At 46.0% G+C, this 23,854-nt stretch overlaps 1 protein-coding gene across 7 annotated transcripts in view; it reads right to left on the bottom strand.

The window, feature by feature from the left end:
- Positions 1 to 23,854, bottom strand: part of CACNA1B (calcium voltage-gated channel subunit alpha1 B) — a 188,762-nt gene that overhangs the window by 141,909 nt on the left and 22,999 nt on the right. For all 7 annotated transcript variants that reach the window (XM_078062105.1, XM_078062104.1, XM_078062109.1 and 4 more), the window contains exons 4-6: positions 7,382 to 7,473; positions 6,019 to 6,171; positions 4,564 to 4,754 (exon numbers count right to left, since the gene is read on the bottom strand). In XM_078062105.1, coding sequence (XP_077918231.1) covers positions 4,564 to 4,754; positions 6,019 to 6,171; positions 7,382 to 7,473 — 436 coding nt within the window. The remainder of the gene's footprint in view (positions 1 to 4,563; positions 4,755 to 6,018; positions 6,172 to 7,381; positions 7,474 to 23,854) is intronic.

Genomic DNA, 23,854 nt, shown 5'->3' with positions numbered 1-23,854 from the left:
AACAATGACAACATCAAATACTGGTGAGGATGCTACATTATTCTCACACTGCTGGTGGGAGTGTAAAAGGATACAGTCCTCTGGGAAATTTTTAATTTCTTAAAAAACTAAACATGCAACTGTTTTACAAACCAGAAATTGCACTCTTAGGCATTTATCTCAGAAATGAAAATTTATGTTTGCACAAAAACCTGTATACAAATGTGTGGAAGAGCTATGTTCACAATAGCCCCAACCTGGAAACAATCAGCGTGTCCTATAACGGGTGAGTGTTGAGCAAAGTATAAAGTCCACCGCACCACAGAAGACTGCTCAGGGATTAAAAAAAAAAAAAAAGAACCAACTACTGACACACAGTAATCTGGATGAATCCCCAAAGAATCATGTGAGTGAAAGTAGCCAATACTAAAAAGTAACACACAGCATGGTTTCATTTACATAACCTCTTTGAAATTACAGCTATGGCAGACAGATTAGTGGTTCACAGGGATGGAGGGGGAGGGTAAGAGAGAAGTGGGAGTGGCTACAGAAGGGCTACAGGGGGTCCTGCTGGGATGGAAGCTTCTGTATCTCCACTGTGTCAGTGTCAGCATTCTGGTTGGGATACAAGCCTTCTTGTATCATTAGAAGATACATGGGACCTCTCCGTAGATTTCCTACAACTGCATGTAAACCCTCAATTATCTCAAACAAAGTTTAGTTTCACAAAAACAGCCAATCCCCATATCTCCCTGCAGTTACCTCCCACTACACCTCCTGGGAAACTCCTTGCAAGAGAGGACCCTATCTGCCGTCCTCATTCCATACTGCCTTCTCCTGCACATTCCAAGACCTTATCCCCACCTCTAACACCGCTCTTGTCAAGTTTAGCAGCATCTTTCTCGACCTCTCAGCAACATCTGACTGGTTGATCACTTTCTGAAAACTTTTTTCCTGGCTCTCCTTCCGACACAGCTCATGGTGGTGTTCCTACCCTGCCTCAACGGCTCCACCTTGGTCTCTTTTGCCTGTTCCTTCTTTCCTACTTGGCTTCTGAATGTTGGAATTCCGCCAACAGCCAAGTTTGGAGAGGGCTCAGTCTTTGCCCATCTTTGTTTCTCCTTCTACACACTTTGCTGAGACAATCACATCCTCTCCCAAAATGTTGAACACTATCCATGACCTCAGACAGACACCCTCAGCCCTGCCGTCTCCTCTGAGGTCCCTGTCACATTCCCAGCTGTATGCTCAGCAACTCCCTTGAATGAAAATAGTTCTCTGACACATTATGTGGCCAAAGCAGAGGCCTTGGGCTCCACTACTACTCCACTGAAACAAAACTGAGCAAATATCTCGCTCCCAAGTCTCCCTTCTCAAGAAAAGGCACCACCTCTCCCAGGGCTGAAGTCACATCCTCTTTGGCTCTTCCTTCCCTCACATTGCACACCCAATTGACGAGCAAGCCCTCCCTGTGCTCAACACACAGCCTTTGCACCCATATATCTGAACACCCCTTCTTCAGATCTTTATGTAACCAGTACGGTGGACATATGCAAAACCATATGTATCCACTCATAAACCAACTTTATTTACCTCCTACTGTCCCTTTGAACATACTCATGTTCCTGGATAAAATCTGGTTAAGTCCTGTGACTTTTCTGATAACTCCTGGGTAACAGGAAGTTCTAAAATCACTTCAAGTAGAAAACAGTCTCAATTCAGTGATTAAGTGTCCGGTCCCAGGTGGCAATAAACTACTCAACATGCTTTGCACTGAGAATATCCACTCTTTCAGCTGCCTGCCGCAGCTGGCGGCTTTCACGGGGAGATGGGGCATGGTCCCTCTTTGCCCCTCCACACCTAACACTGTTCCTTCTTCCTCAGCTTGCTGTTGGGTTTCTGACCCCAACACCCTCCAAGCAGGGGAGGGGGAGGAGGGGGCAGGCGAGTTGTGCCATGCGAGGCACTGTCCTGAGATCATCTCTTCTCTCTGCGCCTGACAGAAATTTCCTGCTGACTTGTCTCCCACAAGGCACTTCTCTGGGTTCTTTTAGGACCCATTTGACTTCTCTTACTTTTCAAAATGCAGGCAAGGCACTTCTCCCTCAGTCGGAGAACTCCCCCACCCACCACTGCCAGTTTTTCAGCAGTCATTCTAAACAGATGTTCTCTGCTGAGACCTCATCATCCCCCTGGTCAGAATTTAAATGGGCTCCAGGCTGCCCACTACCCCCTGGCTACAGCTGGTCCATGAGAAGCACTCACACATCCTCCTCCCGTTCCCAGCATCAAGTGTTCTCTCCATCTCTCTGCGGGCCAATGGCTCCTGCCCTCGACGTACAGGCACTGTCTTGAGCCTCCACATTCAAGGAGCATGTCTGAAAGGGCCATAAAAGCCGCACTCACTGGGCTGGAGGAGAAGGGTACGTTCTCTCTCCAACGAACCCGCTTTAAAACCCTGTTTGATTTGCAACAACCCTCCCTGTTAGTGTGGAGAGTGGACCAAGATCTTGGCCACCTGCTCTGGGCACCAGCCTCATAGCTCACCACAGTCACTGTGTCCTGGTGCCTTGCCAAACCCCCAGTGCACAATCCCATAGCACCTGTATGTCTGGCTTCCAGACCTTGCCAGGCCTTGCTTTCACAAGGTTCTCTAACTCATCACTCCTTGCTCCTCATCCTCCTTTGTTGTCTTCAAAGCACTTGCCATTATTAGGCCTTTATTGAAGGCCTCCTGCTCGCCACTGTACAAGGAGTATCTCGGGGAGTGCCCAGAGAATGGGTTCCATGGAAATACGTGTCTGATGAATCCTCTGTGGCTCTCTCGACCAGTGCCTCCTGCCCCAGGGTCAAGTTCCTGCCCAGCCCCTCCCCCACAGGGCACAGACCCACCAGTCTGAGTCACGTGGGCCGATGGCCAAGTCCCAGTGGGCACCGAAAGCTGCAGAAACCTGTTCTAGCAGTCCTTGTTCAGGTGGGGTTGGCAGGGATGTGGCCAGCTCAGAGCTATTTTTAGGGTCCGTCTTTGGGAAATTATTCTTTGATTGGCTGCAGGAAGAGAACAGCCAAGCTCCTCATAACCACCTTTGTGCCCATTCCTCTTTTCCTCAATTAAAAAGAGCCTGTCATGAGACACGACCCCCACTCCAAAGAGGGATCTGGTTCAAGGGACTTTGGGCCAGCTTTTCCTTAACTCCTCATCTTCCCTGTGCCGGCTCAATGAGCACTTACCAAGCATTTGCTGGACGCCCAGCCCTGAGATCTACCTGGGTCTCTATGAACCCAGGGAGAAGGCACAGAGCAAAGGGCCCCAGTCTGTCCCTTTCCTCCCATCCATCACGCCACCAGACTACACCACCATCGTTTCCTCCCCAGGCTCCTTGAGGCTGAGGAGCATAGGGCTCCAGGGGCTGATAGCCCAAACCCCACCTCAGCTTACAAGTGGCAGGCTCAACATGAAGTATCTTGTACTGCAGGGTCCTCCACCCACAGTACCCACGCGGAGCACACTCTAGCTATCCAGAACCCAGCCATCTACTAGCTGTACCTTTCCAGCCAAACCTTCCAAGACTCCTAGCTTGTGTGTACCTTCTTTCTCTACCTCCCAAAACCCCTGAGGGCCTAATTTAACTGTGCTCATTCCCTGGCAGCTCTCAGGGCTATGGGGGGTGGAAGGTAGCTAGGGCTTTTGTCACATAAAAGAAGAGGCAGCGTTCTGCTCAAGCATTCAGGGTAGAGCCCTCCAAGAAGAGCTTTAGGTGGAGGGGAGATGGGGGAGCGAGACGGGCCACCAGGCAAGGGCCTTAGACCAGTTTCTGTCCCGGGCACCAACCCAGACTGCCACTGTGATGGGCAGGTACTCTAATGGGCAAGAGGGTCAAGGGCAAACAGTACCAGAGAGACGCAGCAGAGAAGACAGAAATGTGCAGGACACATGCTCTGACCCCAGAATCCCAGCGTCATCAGAGAGGTCTCCCTACACGCCAGCTCCGTGCGGCCCTGAACCCTGCCCTGCTCTGTCTTCATCCCACAGCCTAGGGACAAGGCGAGGCCAGCAGGCTCCACTTCCCCTCACTCCATCCAGAAAACGCAGCAGGGATGGCAGCGCTGGTAGTCCCTAAGCTGCTGCTAGTCTCACGGCCTTGAGCAAATTAAACAAGCTCTCCATGCCTCAGTTTCTTCCTTGTGTGATGGGGTTCTTGAGATGATTCTATGAGTTAACAGGGATGAGGCCCTTCACGCAGGGCCTAACTCGCAACAAGCTTGCGGGGAGCCTGAGGGTCATGCTGCGGCCATCTCGACCATCAGCCGTAGCATCTCTGGAAGTGTCCGCCTGGCCCTCAGTGTTACTTTCAGACGAGAAGCTGTCCTGGAGACTCTAGGACCAAGGTCCAGAGTTTGAGTGGACAGTGATGACAGTGGGCCCTTGGTGGAGCCATCTGAAGGAAAAGCCTATAGTTCATCCTACAGTGGACAAAGGAGCTTGGGACTGGGCAGAGGCTCTTAGGTCAGAAACATCACCCCAAATGAGACCCCAGGAGCTCCATGGCCCATCCACAGTCCCAGAGCCAAGATGCAACTCACGTTGTAGAGGATGTCAGTCCAGCCCTCCATGGTGATGCACTGGAATACCGTCAAGATGGCAAACAGGATATTGTCAAAGTTGGTGATGCCAAAGTTGGGCCCTGGCCAGTATTCCCGACATTCAGTGTCACCCTCACACAGCCGGGCTGGGGCCTCTTTGCCACAGGGGAAGTCACCCACTGGATCTGGATCTGTGAAGAGAAGAATGAAGCACAGACCCTGAGCCCAGAAACACCAAATTCTCCAACCCCTGCTGGGATTCCTGGGCTGTGGAGACATCGGGGGGCGGGGGCGGGGGGGGTTAGGAATCAAGCACCAATGGAAATCCTCCCTCAACTTCCCACCATCCCTCCGTGCACCGACTTTCTCCCCGTGCCTGCAATCTGCCTTCCCCTGAGCTCAGACCAAACTCTTCCTCTCGACTAGAACCTGCCCCTCACTGTTTACTTATTCACCTGAAAATCAAAAAAGACAAAGTCCTAACATTCAATTCTCCCTTCCACTACCACCCTAATTTCTCCCTCACAGCCAAGCCACCACCAAGACTCCCGACATGCAGATCTGCCTGTCACTCCGGAGCCAGTCCCAAGCTGGAGTCAGCCCCTGCGGTCCCTGCTCATCAGGCAGGTCGGCTCAGAGCTCAACCCACGTGTGCCCAGAGGCTGGCGGGGTGCCGCAGTGCCCAGGCCTCACTGCACTGGCCCCTGCAGAGTCCATGTGCTTCCACCAGCCTTGATAAGAGGTTTTTGAAAATCATGAATGATTTAAATTTTAGTAAAAGCTTTCTCTGCATCGATTGAGATGATCATATGGTTTATCTGCCTCACTGCAAAATACACCCAGAACCCAACCCGTTCTGACCACCTCCCCAAAACAGCCTGGCCACAGCCACCATCTCCCCTGGATGGAGGTATTAGCCTCCTACTCGAGCCTGTTTCTGCCTTTGCCCTCCTGGAGCACCCAGAACAATGAGATGACATCACTCCTCATTCAGAGCCCTCCACCACCTTCCTGACTTCTCTCCGAATAAGACTCAGAGTTCCCACCACAGCCACGAAGCCCGCGTGATTTCCCCTCTGTTCTCTTTGCTCCTCACTCTGGCCTCTGCACGCACTGTTCCTTGTAACTGGAGCTCTCTGGCCCAGTGGCCACCCAGCAATCCCTCTCACCGCCTCTGATCACTGCTAGGTGGTCACCTCAGGAGAGAGGCCTCCCCTGGCTGGTCTCTGTGAAGCAGGCTCCCAAATTGTTCTATTGCAAATTCTCCTTCTGTTTTTCGCTGGAAGTTACTACAATCTGTGATCATTGTGTTTATGTGTTTCTTCACGTATTTGTGTTTTCCAGGTTGCGGTGTGTGTCCCCAGCTGGAACATAAGCTCCACCCCATTCACCTGGCACCCAGGGCAGGGCCTACCTCCAGGATGAAGGAGTCCGAGGGGTGCTGCCAGGCCTCACCTGTGCTGTTGGGGAAACAGGCCTTGTGGAACTTGCCCATGTAGAACTCGAGGCCGATGATCGCGAACATAAGGATGGCGAAGAAGAGAAGCAACCCGATCTGCAGGAGTGGAACCATGGCCTTCATGATGGACTTGAGCACCACCTGCAAACCTGGGCCAGAGCAGCCACAGCAGGGCAGGTCAGAGCAGAGTGGGCAGTGCAGGAGCTTGGGTGGGGATGTGGGCAGACCAGCCAGAGCCTGGGCTGGGCAGGACTGGGGGTCCCGGGGCAAGGTACTGAGTTGGGAGCCCTCAAAGTAGGGAATGGAGCAGGGAGTATGGGGAAGCATGAGTCTTGGGGGAATAGCATGCGCTTACAGGAGAGTCCTCAGGGTAGGGGACCAAACATAAGTCTTGGAGGCAAGTGGACTGAGCAATGTCCCAAAGCAGAGGAGAAGCAGGGTGTGGGGTGTCAGAGTATGAAGTCTGGGGAGAGATGTGGACCTATGGAGGGCTCTGGGTGGCACAGCGAGAGCAGAGAGTCCTAAGGGGAAAGGTGAGGGGGTGCTGGGAGAGAGAAGCAGAAGATTCTGGAGGCTGAGAGCAGGAGATCTTGGGAGGGAAGTACAGGAGTTCCCAACAGGCCCAGTTCCTTAGGGACCTGAAGCAAGGGACCCGCTCGCGGGAGTGCTGGACCACTAACCATGAGGCATGGCTCTGTCCAGGCCAAAGGAACTCAGCACACAGAGGAAGCTCAACCCCATCGCCTCCTTCCCACCTGGCCCCAGCTCTTAGATACAGGCCTTTGCTTTCGCCTGGCAGGGTCGTGGGGCAGAACGGGGGCTTCCCTGAAGTGGCCTCAGGGGGACACAGCCCTAGGTCCCTGCCCACTTGGGGCTCTGAGAGAAACCCAACACCAAGGTAACCCTGGCCATCCTCCTGCCCAGGCTTGGCTCCTTGAGCAGCTGAATCCAGGAGCATGTCTTAACCTGGCGTCAGTTGTCCATGGCCCTGCCAAGTCTGAGCCAAGACAGGTGATCCTTTGCAGCCTCTGGCTATCTTCTCAGGCATCCTGCCCACCACCTTCTCAATCTCTTATCTGTACTTTAACCCCAGAAATAGAAGCAAAGAGCTGGAAATATAGCAGAGAATGTGAGAAGCAAAGCTTCCAGCTGGGGAAGCCAAGTCAGGGCAAAACAACAGGGCCACTTTCTGGGCCTCTTCACACCTGGTTCCCGGGGGTCAGGAGCACTGAGCTTAGAGTCACCAAAGCCAAAGGGGCCACTGGTTAGGGCTTAACTGTGTCCATGGCCATGGTGGAGTTGGGGGAGGAGGTTAGTGATCCAGGTAGGCTTGGGCCTAATTGCTCTTGCCAGACTCACTCGGAATCCCAGACACCAACTTCAGGGGCCTGAGCACGCGCACAGCCCGCAGGGTCCGCAGGTCAAAGTCAGTGCCAGCCGTGGCCAGGATCCTGGCAGGAAAAGAGAAGGAGGAAACTAAAGGCTTCCATATTCAGGTGAGAGAACACATGCCCCACCACACCATGTCCTGTCTCCCAAGAACAGTGACACCATTTTGCCTGTGTCCTCCACTGTCCAAACACAGGGCTGGCACAGGGTATGAGACTTGCCAGGCAGGAGGAGGCAGGGACTCAATTCAGACATCCCCACAGTAATGTTAGCAATGGCTGTTTCCAGCATGACCATCCCTCCAGCTCGAAGGAATCACCCTGAGAGGACACTTGGTCTCTGGCGCCTGGCCTGGCCTTGAATCTGCCCTCCAACTAAATCCAAGCCAGAACCAGGTCCCCAAACCAACCCCAACTGCACTGCAAACAGCCTCATAAGAGGTGGTGAGGAGTGGAAACAGGGGTAAAACAGAGGCTGAGGTTCCTGAGCAGGCACCACACATGCCCTTCTTCACCTTCTCTCAGGAGAACAGTGGGGTGGGGCAGGGAAGGTGGAAGAGAGGGTTCAGGGGACTCAGGAAAGCCATCATAATCAGTTCCATTAGCAGAAAACATATTCCAATGTCTCCCATTTCAAAAAAACAAAAGATCTGATATCCACCTCTCAGCACGGCACATTTCTCTGCTCCCTTCACACCAAAGCTCAATCAGAGTGTCAGTCCTGGGTCTCCCCACCACCTTATCTTCCTGTCCCCATTAGGCTCTCACCCACACCATTCCGCTGATATGTCGTTCGAGCCTGTGTCTTGCCAACTCCGGAGGTCAAGTCTCCCTCTCTAAACAGTTTCTTCTCTGTCCTTTGGTCAACTCTCTCATTTCCCTCGAATTCCTCAGGAGCCCCTCCAGGTCTCGACTGCCACCTTTGCCTCGTCCACCAGACTTGAGAAGTGGATGCCCTGGGGCTTACTCCCAACAGGATCTACGCCATAGCTCTGAATACCACAGCATGCTTATCACTCATAACTGCACACCTTTAACTCAAATCTAGAACTGAGGACTCATACATCCAGCTGCCTTTTTAACATTTCCACTTGGTTATCAAAAAAGTGTATCAAGCATTATATAATTAAAGAACTATTTTTTAAACGTTAATGTTTAAAAGTGTTGAAACATGTATTTCAACACTTAAAAAGTCCAGAGCTGTTCCATTGTGGTGACTAAGAACTTTGATTCTTACCCCCAGCCTTGCTTCTTCCCCAATACCCACTCAGGGAGCACTATTCGTCAATTGTTATTTCAGCCAAAACCAGGGCTTCACCCGTGACTCCTCTCTTTCCCTCACTTTACATTCAATGCACCAACAATCCTGGCGGCTCTGCATCCTGGACTCTTGGTGAAGAAGGCTTTGTGCCCCCCTGCTCGAGATATGTGGCAGTGAGAATAGAAATTGAGATGGAACTATGGTCAAAATAAGATGAAACTCTCAGTGGAAAGGAAAAGAGAGGCAACCAAAAAATAATCTATTCAAACCAAAAGTCCAGAGCACATTAAGAAACCCAATGCTATGAGAGACATTCAACTACCAAAATTGACTACTGGAAGATTAATTTTGTTCTGATGAAATCAACAAATTATGAAACAAACACAGCCAGAAACAGGTAGGTATTTTAAAGACTAGCTAGTTTTGTCAATAAACAAATAGTTATTAAAATAATATCAATAATAATAATAATAATAAATTACACTCTGGGCTGAAGACACGGTTTGAGAGCATTAATGATTTGGAAAATAGTACAGAGGCTAGTACTGAAGAACTCACCCACAGACATCAAAAAGCCAAAGAAGGAACATGAGAGAGAAATTGAGCAAAACAGCGGTTAGATCATATGCCCAGCACACATCCAGTGTGAGCTGTGGAAGAGAACAGGGGAGATGGTGAAGAAGCGACATTTGAGGAGGTAGCAGGTGAGAAATTTACCGAATTAAAAATAACTTCTCAAATTCAAAGTGCACTACAAGTACAAATCAAATAAAGAAAATACATCCAACTAGAAACAGGGAGGAACTGCAGAACACCAAGCATAAAAAGACAGCCTTAGAATTACCAGAAAGAAAAAGAAAAGAAAAGATATCTAGAGAAAAAGGATAATTAAAAGGAAAGAAAACTTCACTTTGGCAAAAATATGTGCCAGAAGACAATCAAGTTATACCTTCAAAGAGCAGCAGAAAGTAATAGTCACCTTAGAACTTTATATCCAGCTAAACTGTCAATGAAGAGTGAGGGCAAAATAAACATATTTTCAGATATAAAAGAAGTCATCACCCCAGATTCCAACACAGTCGAAGATTTCAGCAAAGCTCCTGTCAGAATCTGAAAGATTGAATACCAAATTCAGTAAGGCTACATAAGATTAAAACAAAATTAGCAGCTTTGGGGCTCCTGGGTGGCTTAGTCAGTTAAGCATCTGACTCTTGGTTTCGGCTCAGGTCATGATCTCAAGGTCATGAGATGGAGCCCCGAGTTGGGCTCCATGCTGGGCATGGAGCCTGCTTAAGAATTCTCTTTCCCCCTCTGCCCCTCCTCCCACTCACATGTGTGCACACTCTCTCTCTCAAATAAATAAATAAATCTTTAAAAAAATTTAGCAGCCTTGATGTATTATATAGTTCTAATCTTCTGTATCTTTCCTGTCTCATCTATCTATCAAACTCTACTCCTAACAAATAGAGAACGTAGCCTTTTTTGAGTACACGGGAATATCTTTGAAAACTGCCTATGTCCAGGATGCCTGGGTGGTGCAGTCAGTTGGGCATCTAACTCTTGGTTTCGGCTCAGGTCTGATCTCAGGGTCGTGGGATGGTGCCCCGCGATGGGCTCCACGCTCAGTGAGGAGTCTGCTTGAGTTTCTCTCTTCCTCTCCCTCTGCCCCTCCCTGCCTTGAATAAATAAATAAATCTTTTTAAAAAAGAGAGAAAATTGCTCTTATCCTACATCACAAAAAAACCCTCAGCAAATTTCAAAGAATTAGTAACACACATTATTGCACTTCTGCTATTCAATAAATGTATTTAAATGAGAATACAATTATAAAAACACACTGTAAAAGAAAATTCATATGTATAGAAACCCCCAAAATCCACAATTAAATAACTCATTAACTAAAGAAGTAAAAAAAGGAATTACCAAATATTTAGAACCCATCAACAATGAAAATACTACATATTACAATGTGTGGGGTTCAGTTAAAGTGATGTTTAAGGGGAAATTTATAAACTTAAATGATTTTATTTTTTTAAAGATTGAAAATAAATAAACCAAGCACAGATATGCCTCAAGAATCTTAAAAAAGAATAGCAGAGTAAATTTACAGAAAAGAGAAAAATGGAAATAATAAAGGTTAAGTGTAGACATGGTTCAATCAGAAAATAGAGAAATAACAGAAAGCTGAATCTGAAAGTTGAATAAAATGAGCAAGCTTCTGGCAGGAATCATCAAGAAAAAGAGGGTGTGCACATACCTGTACACACATACACAAAACACACACACTCGCACGCGTGGGCATGTATGCACATACATGTGTACACACGTACATTAGTGTATTTATATACAGGGAACATAACTGCGGAAAGGAGAGATTTTTAGAATCACAAAATATTATTAACAATTTTATGTCAATGTTAAAATTTTGATAAAATGGATATATCCCCCCAAAATGCAAATTATCAAAAGTAACTGAAGAAGTAGAAAACCTGAATAAACCATGAACAATTGTATTAGTTTTCTATTGCTGTGTAGAGACTTACTACAAATTTAGTAACTTGAAACAGTACCTTTTAGCTCACAGCTCTGCAGGTCAAAGTCGGGCACACTGCAGCTAGGTTCTCTGCTTAGGGTCTCACAAGGCTGAGATCAAGGCGTCAGCCAGTTTCACCCTCATCCAGCGGCTAATCTAGGGCAAGTCATGCTTCCCAGCCCCCTCATGTTGTTTGCAGTAGGAATGGAGTCGCGTTGTCTTGCTGTCAGCTGGGGGCCTCTCTTCGCTCCTGGCAGCCACGCTCAGGTCCTCGCCATTTGGCCCTCAACAGTCCCTCTCGCACCTCTAAACTCTCTGATTTTATGAAAGGCTCAGTCCCTTTAAAACGATCACCTAATTAGGTTGGTCCTTTTTATTTAACTCAGTCAACTGTTTAGTAAACTAACGATGGCAGTGATATCATATCCACGGTCCTTCCCACACTCAAGGGGAGAGGACCACAGACAGGGATGGAAACCTTGGGGGCTGTCTCAGAATTCTGCCTACCAAAACCATTTACAAAATTGAATTTGGATTCAGGCTTCCTCTGGCAAAACATCTGATCCAGATAATTGTATGAACGAGTTCTATGAACATCCAAAAAAAGATAATTTCTATGTTATACAAACTGTTTCAGAGAATAAAAATACAAGAAAATCTCCCCAACTCATTTTATGATCCTAGTATAATCTTGATATCAAAACTGGAAAGGACAAGAAAATTTTATACACATCTCAATTATGAACACAAATCTTAAATTACAAATTAGAATAAAACTCAAAAGTACATATTTTAAAGCATATAATGGCAAGTTGTCATAGCAACATAAGAAGAGTTCAATAGTAGAATCACTATTAACGTAATTCACCATACTAAAAATCTAAATAAAACATGTCATCATGTCAAAAATTTCAGAAAAATTATTCAATGAAATTTCAATATCATTAGACAAGAACTAGGGCTAGAAAGAAAAATCCCTTAAGCTGACATTATGTTTTAGGAGCAATCCTCTTTAAATTCAGGAAAAATCCAAGTATACTATTTAGATCATATGGAGGTCCTAGCCAAGGCAATAAGAAAAGAAAAAGAAATAAAATATATAAAGATTAAAAGGAGAAAATAAACTGTCATATTCACAGATAATGTGATTTCAATATAGAAAACCTAAAAGCATACACAGAAAAACCATAAGAGCTAATTAGAAAGTTCAGCAAGGTTATGGAATACCAAATAAATATACAAAAATAGATTGTTTTCATTTACAATTAGAAAATACAATTTTAAAAAACTATCATTCTAATGGGTATGGAATGCCTTCCTGGGGTGATGGAAATGGTCTGGAATTAGACAGTGGTGATGGCTGCACAGCTCTGACCAGACTGAAAACCCCCGAATGGTACACTCTAGAAGGGTGTTTCATGGTGTGTGAATTATCTCTCAATAAAGCTGTCATAAAAATATTGTTTATAATACCAACAAAATCAAAAGTATCTAGGAATAAACTCAAAATAAGTATAATACCTTAATAATAAAAGTCACAAAACATTCTTAAGAAACAAAGGGATATCCTACACTGTTGGTGGGAATGCAAGCTGGTGCAGCCACTCTGGAAAACAGTATGGAGGTTCCTCAAAAAGTTGAAAATAGAGCTACCATATGATCCAGCAATTGCACTACTGGGTATTTACCCCAAAGATACAAAAGTAGGGACCCGAAAGGCTACGTGCACCCCGATGTTTATAGCAGCAATGTCCACAATAGCCAAACTGTGGAAAGAGCCAAGATGTCCATCAACAGATGAATGGATAAAGAAGATGTGGTATATATATGCAATGGAATATTATGCAGCCATCAAAAGGAATAAGATCTTGCCATTTGCAACGACGTGGATGGAACTGGAGGGTATTATGCTGAGCGAAATAAGTCAAACAGAGAAAGACATGTATCATATGACCTCACTGATATGAGGAATTCTTAATCTCAGGAAACAAACTGAGGGTTGCTGGAGTGGGGGGTGGGGTGGGAGGGATGGGGTGACTGGGTGATGGACACTGGGGAGGGTATGTGTTCTGGTAAGCGCTGTGAATTGTGCAGGACTGTTGAATCTCAGATCTGTACCTCTGAAACAAATAATGCAATATATGTTAAGAAAGAAAAAAAGAAGAAGAAGAATGTAGCAGGAGGGGAAGAATGAAGGGGGGGAAATCGGAGGGGGAGAAGAACCATGAGAGACGATGGACTCTGAAAAACAAACTGGGGGTTCTAGAGGGGAGGGGGTTGGGAGGATGGGTTAGCCTGGTGATGGGTATTGAGGAGGGCACGTTCTGCATGGAGCACTGGGTGTTATGCACAAACAATGAATCATGGAACACTATATCTAAAACTAATGAGGTAATGTATGGGGATTAACATAACAATAAAAAAATTAAAAAAAAAAAAGAAAGAAACAAAGGGATAATAAAAATGAACTATATTAATAGATGAGACAATTCAACATCATTAGATGTCCCTTTTCCCCAAATTAATCTACAACTTCAATGCAAATGCAATAAAAATCCCAACAGATCTCGTATGTAGAAAACTCTACATATCCACCAGAAACTACCAGAACTAATGAATTCAGCAAAGTTTCAGGATATAAAGTCAAAACAAGAAAATAAGTTGTATTTTATACACTTGGCAATGAACAAACAAAAAAGGGAATTTTTTTAATCCATTTACAATAGTATCAAGAAAGAATGAAATACTTAGGAGTAAAGTTAGCCAAGGAGGTGAAAGATTTGTACACTGAAAACTACAAAACATTGCTGAAGGAAATTAAAGAACACTAAACAAACTTAAAGACATCCCAGAAACTAGAAACCTTAATATTGTTAAATGTCCACACTACTCAAGCAAACTACAGATTCAGTGCAATCCCTATCAAAACTCCAATGACACTTTTTGCAGAAATAGAAAAATTCATCCTAAAATTCACATGGAATCTCGAGGGGGGAACCCTGAATAACCAAAACAATCTTGAAAAAGAACAAAATTGAAAGACTCATATTTTCTGATTTCAAAACTTACTACAAAGCTACAGTAATCAAAATAATGTGGTGCTGGCATAAAGACAGACATACAGACCCACAGAATAAAACAATAACCCAGAAACAAATCCTCACACATACAGTCGATTGATCTTCAATAAGAGTGCCCACACCATTCAATGGGGAAAAGACAGTCTTTTTACCAAATTGGGCTGGGAAAACTGAATATCCACATGAAAAAAAAATAAGTTGGACCCTTAGCGTATATACAAAAAGTACCTCAAAATGGATCTTTGCTTATCTAAATGTAAGACCTTAAACTATGAAACTCTTAGGGAAAAAAATAGGAGAAAATCTTCATGGCATTGGATTTGGCAATGATTTCTTGGATATGACACCAAATGCATGGGCAATAAAAGAAAAACACATTGGACTTCATCAAAATTTAAAACTTTTGTGCATCAAAGGTCCCTATCAAGAGAGTAAAAAGGCAATCTACAGTGTGGGAGAAAATATTCACAAATCATTTGTCTTATAAGGGATTAATATCCAGAATGCATAAAGAACTCCTACAACTCAACAACAACAAAAACCCAATTTAAAAATAGGCAAAGGACTTGAATGGATATTTCTAAAAAATAAAGATACACAAATGGCCAATACGTACATGAAAAGATGCTCAACATCACTAACCAGTGGGGAAATGCAAATCAAAACTACACTGAACTACCACCTCACACCCATTAGGATGGCTAGTATTAAAAAAGAAAAGAAATGTTTAAGTGCTAGTGAGGATGTGGAGAAACTGGGACCCTGTGCGCTGTTGGTGGGAATGTAAAATGGTGCAGCCGTTGTGGAAAACCATATGGCAGTTCTTCAAAAAAGTTGAACGTAGAATGACCATGTGATCCAGCAATTCCACCTTTAGGTATGTACACAAAAGAACTGAAAGCAGGGTCTAAGAGATATTTGTTCAGCCAAGCTCATAGCACCGTTACTCACAATAGCTAAAAGGTGGAAGGAACCCAAGTGTACATTAATGGATGAAGGGAGAAGCAAATTATGGTATTTACATACAGTGGGGTATTAATCAGCCTTAAAAAGGAAGGAAATTCTAACAGAAGATGCAACACGGATGAACCTTGAGGACACAATGCTGGTAAAATAAGCCAGTCACAAAAAAACCCCACAAATACTGCTGATTCCACTCACATGAGGTACTTAGAGCCGTTAAAATCATAGAGACAGAGAGTAGAATGGGGGCTGCCAGGGTCTGAGAGGAGAGCTGGCAAGTTAGGGTTTAACGGGGACAGAGTTTCAGATTTGCAAGGTGAACAGAGTCCTGGAGACAAAGGGTAGTGTTGGCTACATTTAACACCACTGACTGCACTTAACAGTGACTCAGATGCTTGAGGCGCCTGGGGGGCTCAGGCGTTAAGCATCTGCCTTCGGCTCGGGTCATGATTCCAGGGTCCTGTGATCGAGCCCCGCATCGGGCTCCCTGCTCGGCGGGAAGCCTGCTTCTCCTTCTCCCACTCCCCCTGCTTGTGTTCTCTCTCTTGCTGTGTCTCTCTCTGTCAGATAAATAAATAAAATCTTAAAAAAAAAAAAACAGTGACTCAGATGGCAAAGTTCATGTTCTTTGTGTTTTGCCACCATTTTATTTTATTTTATTTATTTATTTATTTTTAAGAAATTGCAGAAAGCAAACCCTAAAACTTTGAAACAAACAAGAAAACAGTTCTATGATTGTGAGGTAGGGAAAGGTTTCTAAAGAAGACATAAAAATCCCAAACCATAAAGTAATAGGTTGATAAATTTGACTACAATAAAATTTAAACTATAACATGGAAGATACTATGGATAAAATGCACATAACTGACATAGAATGTCTCCAGAATATAGAAGGAGTTCCTATAAGTTCATATTAAAAATACAAATAACCTGTCAGAAAAATCAGCAAATTGCAAAAGAGAAAAGAAGATGCTCAAAACCACTGGCAATCAGGGAAATTCAAATTACACTACAGAGGAGATGTCATTTCCTCCCTTCACGTAGCCACGTCGCAGCCAAGCGGTGGTGAGCAGCCGCCCTGCGAGCAGAAGACAGAATTGTAGGATCATTTTGGAAAGCATTTGGCTACTTCTAGAAAACTTTAAAATGAGCATCCCTGTGACTCAGAAAACCACTTCTAATGCATACTAGACATGTCACACCAACGCCTGCAGACATATGTGCGGGCATGTTCACAGCCGCACTGTTCCTAATAGCGAAAAGCAAGAAAAACCCTGCAGCTCATCACAGGAGAGAGGAAAAATTAACTGTGGTATACGAATGCGATGCAATGTTATTCTGTGTAACATAGGGATGGGCATGTAAAATTAGATAAACCTGCCCATATTAACATGGAAAATGTTTAAACAATGTTAAGGGGTAAAAATGCACGTCATGAAGTAATGACGTATCCGTGTCAATACATACACACGAGCAATACTGTACATGACTTGTGGACACCGACACACAGGGTAGAAGTTGGAACACGCACACACACACTGGCGTCACAACCACACATCAGGACAGTCGCTACAGGAAGAAGGGGAGAGAGCAGGAAAGAAAGTTTGAGGGAGTGTGTGCAGGAGAAGTCAACTATCACTGCAGCGTTTTGTTTCTCTAAAAGAAGTCTCCAGATCGACCGGGGATCGCAAGGCAGGGGTGCCTGGCTGTGAGCACCGTGAGCGGCGAGCGGAGTCTAGCCTAGGACAGACGCAGCATGTTCACCTGCTGAAGGGCACCTGGGAAGCTCCAACGCTGAGAAGAGACACAATACACAGGAGGGGCAGGAATTCCTTCCTGCGCCCATGGCCTTCTGTCCACCAGGCACCACGACCCCCACGACAGACCCTGGAATGTCAGTACAGGGACCTCAGAAGCCGTACCAGCCAGCAGACACCTAGCACATGAAACTGCTTTTGACATGTCAGAGTTGTCGTGGTCATGGGACAGGAAAACAACTTTTTGTTTTTTGATGAAGGTTTCAAAGGTGTTTAGAAGCAGGCAAGAATGTATCTGCAATCTTAAGAACCATAACAACACAAAATCTACCCATGATAAAAGAATGACAGCCGAACGGCAGCCACGAGTGCTCTGAGAGCCCCCAGCACTGAGGAGAGAGGCGCCTGCTGCGGCCTCACCCTCCGCCGACGAGGCACCCCAAAATGAATGGGAAGGAAGCCTCAACTTCATTTGTTCTAAGCTCATGGCTTCCTCAGCGGATGAGCATATTTAACCCCTGGGAAGACGTACAATTAAACATGGAAATGTTTATGAAAGTCAAACTTTCTGCATTATATTTTGGGTTACGACTAAGAGAACTTGTCAGAACACACCAGCATCCCAAATGTGATTTCATCTAGCATCACATTTGCCCTGTGATTCTAATTTTATAACTGTAACGGAAAAATTGATTTAGACTTGCGATTTCTTTTTTTTTTTTTTTTAAGATTTTATTTATTTGAGAGAGAGAATGAGATAGAGAGAGAGCATGAGAGGGGGAGGGTCAGAGGGAGAAGCAGACTCCCCGCCGAGCAGGGGGCCTGATGCGGGACTCGATCCCGGGACTCCAGGATCATGACCTGAGCCGAAGGCAGTCGCTCAACGAACTGAGCCACCCAGGCGCCCCTAGACTTGTGATTTCAAGTTGAAAACTTAATAAATTTGTAAAAAGTATTGGGACATTTTAACAAACTTATGATTCATCATCTTTACACTTTAATTTACTGGATACACAACACTTAATTACTTAGGAAGATCCAGTTACAGTAAATTTATAAATGAAATTTTAAATGTTTGACACTAAGTTTGTGAAATGGGATAAAACATTATCTAGAGTCACCTTGAAAGTCACTGTTAAAAATTGCTAAATGTATAAATATAATGCTTTGTAAGCTGAATCTAAAAATTTTTTTCCATTTTACTGAGAAATCACTGGCACACGTCACTGTGAGTGTGTGGTGTGCAGCAGGATGGTTTGGTTTACCTCTGTAGTGAAATGATCGCCGCGACAGGTCCAGCTAACAGCCATCATCTCAGACACAGGTTTAAATGAGATGTGATGAGCTCCTAGGAGCCCCCTTCACAGCGTTCCCGTGTGCCCTACGGCAGCGACGGGCCCCGGCTTGCTCGTTGTACCCCTGGTACTTGCCGTCCTGATACTCTGACTGGAACTTTGTACCTCTTGACCACCTTACTCCAACTCCCCCTCCCCCCAACTCCCACTTCTGGTAACCACAAATCCGATCTCTTTTTCTACGAGTTTGGTGTTTTGCTTTGTTTTGTTCTGGTTTTAGATTCCACGTAAAAGTGAGACCATACGGGGGCGCCTGGGTGGCTCAGTTGGTTGAGCGACTGCCTTTGGCTCAGGTCATGATCCTGGAGTCCCTGGATCGAGTCCCGCATCGGGCTCCCTGCTCGGCAGGGAGTCTGCTTCTCCCTCTGACCCTCCCCCCTCTCATGTGCTTGCTCTCTCTCATTCTCTCTCTCTCAAATAAATAAATAAAAAATCTTTAAAAAAAAAAAAAAAAAAAAAAAAAAAAAAAGTGAGACCATATGGTATTTGTCTTTCTCCATCTCACTTCACTTAGCAAAATGCCCTCTAGGTCCATCCAACTTGTCACAAGTTCATCTAAATTTTTTAAAAAGAACTACATTTTTTTATTTGTAACTTTAATCAATTGAATGTTGATTCTTAGAAACTAAAACAGTTTCTGAATAATCTTCCATGCTCAAAATCCACTCTCAAGAGTACCAACAAACCCATTTTTATCAGGAAGGATTTCCTTTAAAATCAGATCATAAAATAAGAACTGCCACCATAATTCTCACTTAATCTTATTAAAGACTTCTAGCGAACATAAGGGAACATGAATAAAAAAACAAGGAAATGAATACATAAAATGATTCTTTCCAAAGACAATGATAGAACTCCCAGGAACCTGGTCAGGAGCAGACTTTCTCACGGTGCTGTCCCAGGACCAGCAGCTGCAGCCTCGCCTGAGATGTGCTGAGGAGCCTGGCCTCTGAGGGGGGCCCAGCACCAGGGACGCAAGAAGCCCTGTGGGCGACTCTGAGGCCACTCGGGGTCTGGAGGCCCGGTGGCCAACAGCATCAACTTGAACACTGCCCTGCAGGTTTGCGAGGGCCCCTAACTTCAACTTTTGCAGAAGACAGAAAATAGCCTAGGGCCTTAAAGGAAAAGTATAGCACAGTGAGACCAAAAGCAATGACAGAAAAACGGGATGGAACAGCAGTGTGCAGGTGCGGTCACCCCACCCGCACTGAGAAATCTGGGCTGAGAAAAAACCAGAGCTGGCTGGAAGCCCACCATCGGCAAAGACAAAAAACACAACTCCACCCAAACGCAACCTGCGTCCACACCTGAGCCCAGCGGCATGACGAGAACACAAATGCTCAAGTTAAAGGGTTACCAGACATCACTGCTTCGAGATGCCATGACGCCAAACACTTCATCACACCGGCATCAATAAATACAAGCCACTTAGAAACAATTTTAAGGGTGTCTGGGGGACTCCGTCAGTTAAGCGTCTGCCTTCAGTTCAGGTCATGATCCTGGAGTCCCGGAATCGAGTCCCGCATCAGGCTCCCTGCTCGGCAGGGAGTCTGCTTCTCCCTCTGACCCTCCCCCCTCTCATGTGCTTGCTCTCTCTCACTCTCTCTCAAATAAATAAATAAAATCTTAAAAAAAAAAAAAAAAGAAACAACTTTAAAAATATGAGAGACCTACATAAAGAAAACCACAACATCTTATTTACAAAAACAGGGGAGCACTGAATAAATGATAAGATATACTATAATCCTGGATAGACAGACAAAACATGTGTTTTTAGAATTTGACTCTCCAGAAATCAATTTAGAGATTCTCAACAACTGAAACAATATCCCAAACGAATTCTTTGAACTACAACAAATTGATCTCAAAATTTATCTGGAAAAGTAAATAGGCAAAAAATTGAAGAAAGGTTCAGAAAAGCCTCAGAAAAGAAGAGCCAAGAGTAAAGGACTCATTTAATGAGATACGACAGCCTTACTCTCAGCTCAGGAAGTGGACCGCACACCAAAATGCAGAGCAAGCGTCCACGGGGTTCAAATCAAAACACTGAAGCAGGGGCTGTTCTATATGACAAAGGAAGCGTAACCAAATGACGGGAAACTGAAGAATCTAAATATGATTTACAGAGGAAATAAGCCATCATCCAACTTCTAGGCATTTGTCCCAAGGAAATAATCAGAGGTGTGGTAAAGATGCACATATGTCTTGGGGTCTTATCTATAAAAGCAAAATTGGAAATAAACTACATGCTCGACGACCGAGGGTGGCCGAGGCCCATCCACGCGGCAGAAGAACCCTATCTTCAGAGCACACCCTGTGGGAGGGGTGGCCGCTTGTGGTGGAAGCAGGATGCCCTCAACACCCCTGCGGTGTGATACTAATTGTGTATTTTTAAGACCTACACATAGAAAAGGCTTGGAAAGAAATATTAACAGTGGTTATCTCAGGACAGCTGTGGGTCATTGTTTTTATTCTTTCCTATATTTGCATTTTAAAGTGAGAAAGTCAATATTTTTTATTTGTATAGAAAAGAAAAACGTCAACCCTTCACTGAAATTAAAAAATACAAAATAATAATAACTTTGAGGTACTTTAATTACAGACGTTATATTAACAACAATAACAGAAAGGTAGTTATAGCATACACCCCTGTATTCAGCAAGTATTTCTTGGTGCCTACTCTTCCCAGTCTTAGGCTCTAGAAAAATCCTGGAAAGCAAGGTGGTGACATGAGCCAGGGAGGGAGGCGGGGGTGGGGTGGTGGCTCCCCTCCCCTCCAGGACCAGCTCCACACCTGGCAGGAAGTGCACACTCATAAGTGCTAGCGAAGAAGCACTGAACTTTCCAAAACGAAATGGCTAAGGATCCACAGAGGTAACTCATAAAACTAAACACAATTTAGTAATAGTGCAAACATACCCAAACCCACCAGTAATGGAAATCGAAAGGTAAAGCGGCAGTGAGATAGGGCTTTACACCCAAAAAATTAATGTGAGCTTTAGAAACGTAACATCTCGTGGTGGCAGAGTTGCTGTCAAGCTAATGATTTAAATAGAACTGGTGGGAATTGTAAACTAACACTTTCCATTTGGTTGGAAAACAACTTGGCAAAATGAAATGCACGCGTTTAAACACTTTTCACCAGTCCACTCTGGGAGCCTGTCCGATCGAAATAATGCAAACTGAAGAAGCCACAGTTATGAAGATAGGCACCGCAATATTTTGGTTAAAAGCTCAGATGGAATAAGTCAGTGCTCAGCAACAGAGAAATACAACACAACACCAACACGAGAAGAACCGGACACTGGGTGGCGGGGCAAATGGTAACAACTTAGAGTAACGTGTTTGTGACACAATGAAACCAACAGACCCACGTGGATGACATGAGAGAAGCCAGACACAAAGGGACTGCACTTGTGGGAATGTCCAGAACAGAAAAATCCACGGACAGAAAGGGGACCAGAGGGCCCAGGGGCTGGGAGGGTGGCAGGGAGGAGGGAGTGCAGATGGGTAGGTCTCTTTGGGGAGCTGATGGAAATGTTCTAAAATTAAGTTGTGGTAATGGCTGTACAACTCTGGCCACGCTAAAAGCCACTGAATTATATGCTCTAAAAAACGAATATTATGGTATGTAGATTTTACCTCAATATGCTGCTATACAAAAAGAGAAAGGTAAAATACATGTTTTTATGTAAACTACAATTACAAATAAACACAATACACAGGGATTTGGGCCCCAGAGTGCACAGAACCCCCTCTTGTGACTGTCGCCCAACTCCCAGGCCCAGGTCACCTTCTGCACATGGAGCTGTGGATGTGTCCACACAGGCACCTGGCCCTGACTCGCCAGCCAGTCCCCTGTAGAGATCCACTCTCACACTGGCACCCAGGGTGGAGGGGGCACCCCCAGCTGCATCCTGGCACAGGAGGGGGGACCCCCACAGCTGCAGCCCTGGCCTGGGCCCCCTAACCCTCATCCAGGAACTCACCACACCCCCAAACACTGGGGTCCCAGCGGAGGTCGCCCTGCATTTCAACAACTGTCTATGCCGTAACCTCTGGGCTCACATCCCAGCCGGACAGTGTCGAGGCCTGACCCAACCCCGCCACACCCCACAAGGCCACCCGTTTCTGAAAATGCCAAGAACTGCCAGGGGTGACCAGGAAGCCACAACTGCTATGTGTCTGAGCGGAACTGGCAGGACAGAGAAACCACCAATTGCCCCCAAACCTAACCCCAATCTAACCCTTAACCCGCATCTCGGTTACACCAGGTCTGCCCCTGCTCCCCCTCCTTGCTCCTTGCTGCCCCTCTGTGGGACAGCGCCCTCCGCCCCAGCCACCTGTGCCAACCCCTCAGAAGGTCCATGCTGAGCCTAGAGGAGACCAGGTGTGGTCCAGCAGGCCCCAAGCTTGTCAGCCCGTGTTCTGGAACTGTTTGGGGACAGCCATCAGAACCACCACAAGGCTGGTGATGGGGCGCCTGGGTGGTTCAGTCATTAAGCGTCTGCCTTCGGCTCAGGTCATGATCCCAGGGTCCTGGGATTGAGTCTGCATCGGGTTCCCTGCTCAGCGGGAAGCCTGCTTCTCCCTCTCCTTCTGCCCCTCCCCCTGCTTATGCTCTCTCTCTGTTTATTAAACAAATAAATAATCTTTAAAAAAAAAACAAGGCTGGTGATGACAGTCTGGGAGATCCTGCCCTGCTGGAAGCATGCAAAGCTCACAGAATCCTCACAGCTGTCCCTTGGGAGGGGGGCAACTGTCATGCTGTTTTACGATGGTAGAGGGTGCCCTCTGCCCATCCCCAGGCCACACTGCCAGGTCCACCTGAGACGCCCATCCCATCAAGCCCAGCAAAGGGAGCAAAGACAGGGTGACCATCGATCTCCAGCTGCCCCGGACAGCCTTGGTCTATGCCGCTGACCCAGCACAATTGCCACAGACATCCCTTTGACTTTTAAAAACCTCAATTTGGACAACACATCAGCAAGAAGGGTCTGGAGTGCAGGTGCCCGCTCATCCCCTCAGAAAAGCTGTGACCCAGCAAAGGTGGTTCTGGCTCCAGGCTGGCTGAGCTGAGCAAAGCCCCCATCCCAGCCAGGGCCTGAGGCAGGGAGCCTTTCAGAGGCACCACTCAGCTCCTTCTAGGAAGGTCAGGCCCTGCCGAGGCCAGGGAGCTGGGGCTGCCCCCTCCACCCTGACAAAGCACCCTGGGCTCAGCAGGACTTGCCTAGAGGAACATGAGCCCTGGACCACCAGAGCCAGGGTTCAAGTCTGAGCCTGCATCTTCCTGGCTGCAGGACTTAGGGAAGACCCTGCATGTCTGAGCATCTAGACTCTCATCCGTGACATGGAAATAACAGCGTGAGGGTCCCATGGGCCATGGTGAGGCTGCCACGAGATAGATAACACAAGGAAGATGTGCCTGACGGTATCAGCACCCACCAGTGCAGAAGGGCCAGCACCAGCATCCTTAGGACCATCACTGGTGTCAT

Source organism: Halichoerus grypus, chromosome 14, assembly GCF_964656455.1.
Source record: "Halichoerus grypus chromosome 14, mHalGry1.hap1.1, whole genome shotgun sequence".
NCBI classification, from domain to species: domain Eukaryota; kingdom Metazoa; phylum Chordata; class Mammalia; order Carnivora; family Phocidae; genus Halichoerus; species Halichoerus grypus.
Note: the sequence above shows the minus strand (reverse complement) of the source record. Positions and strands in the feature narration are given on the sequence as shown.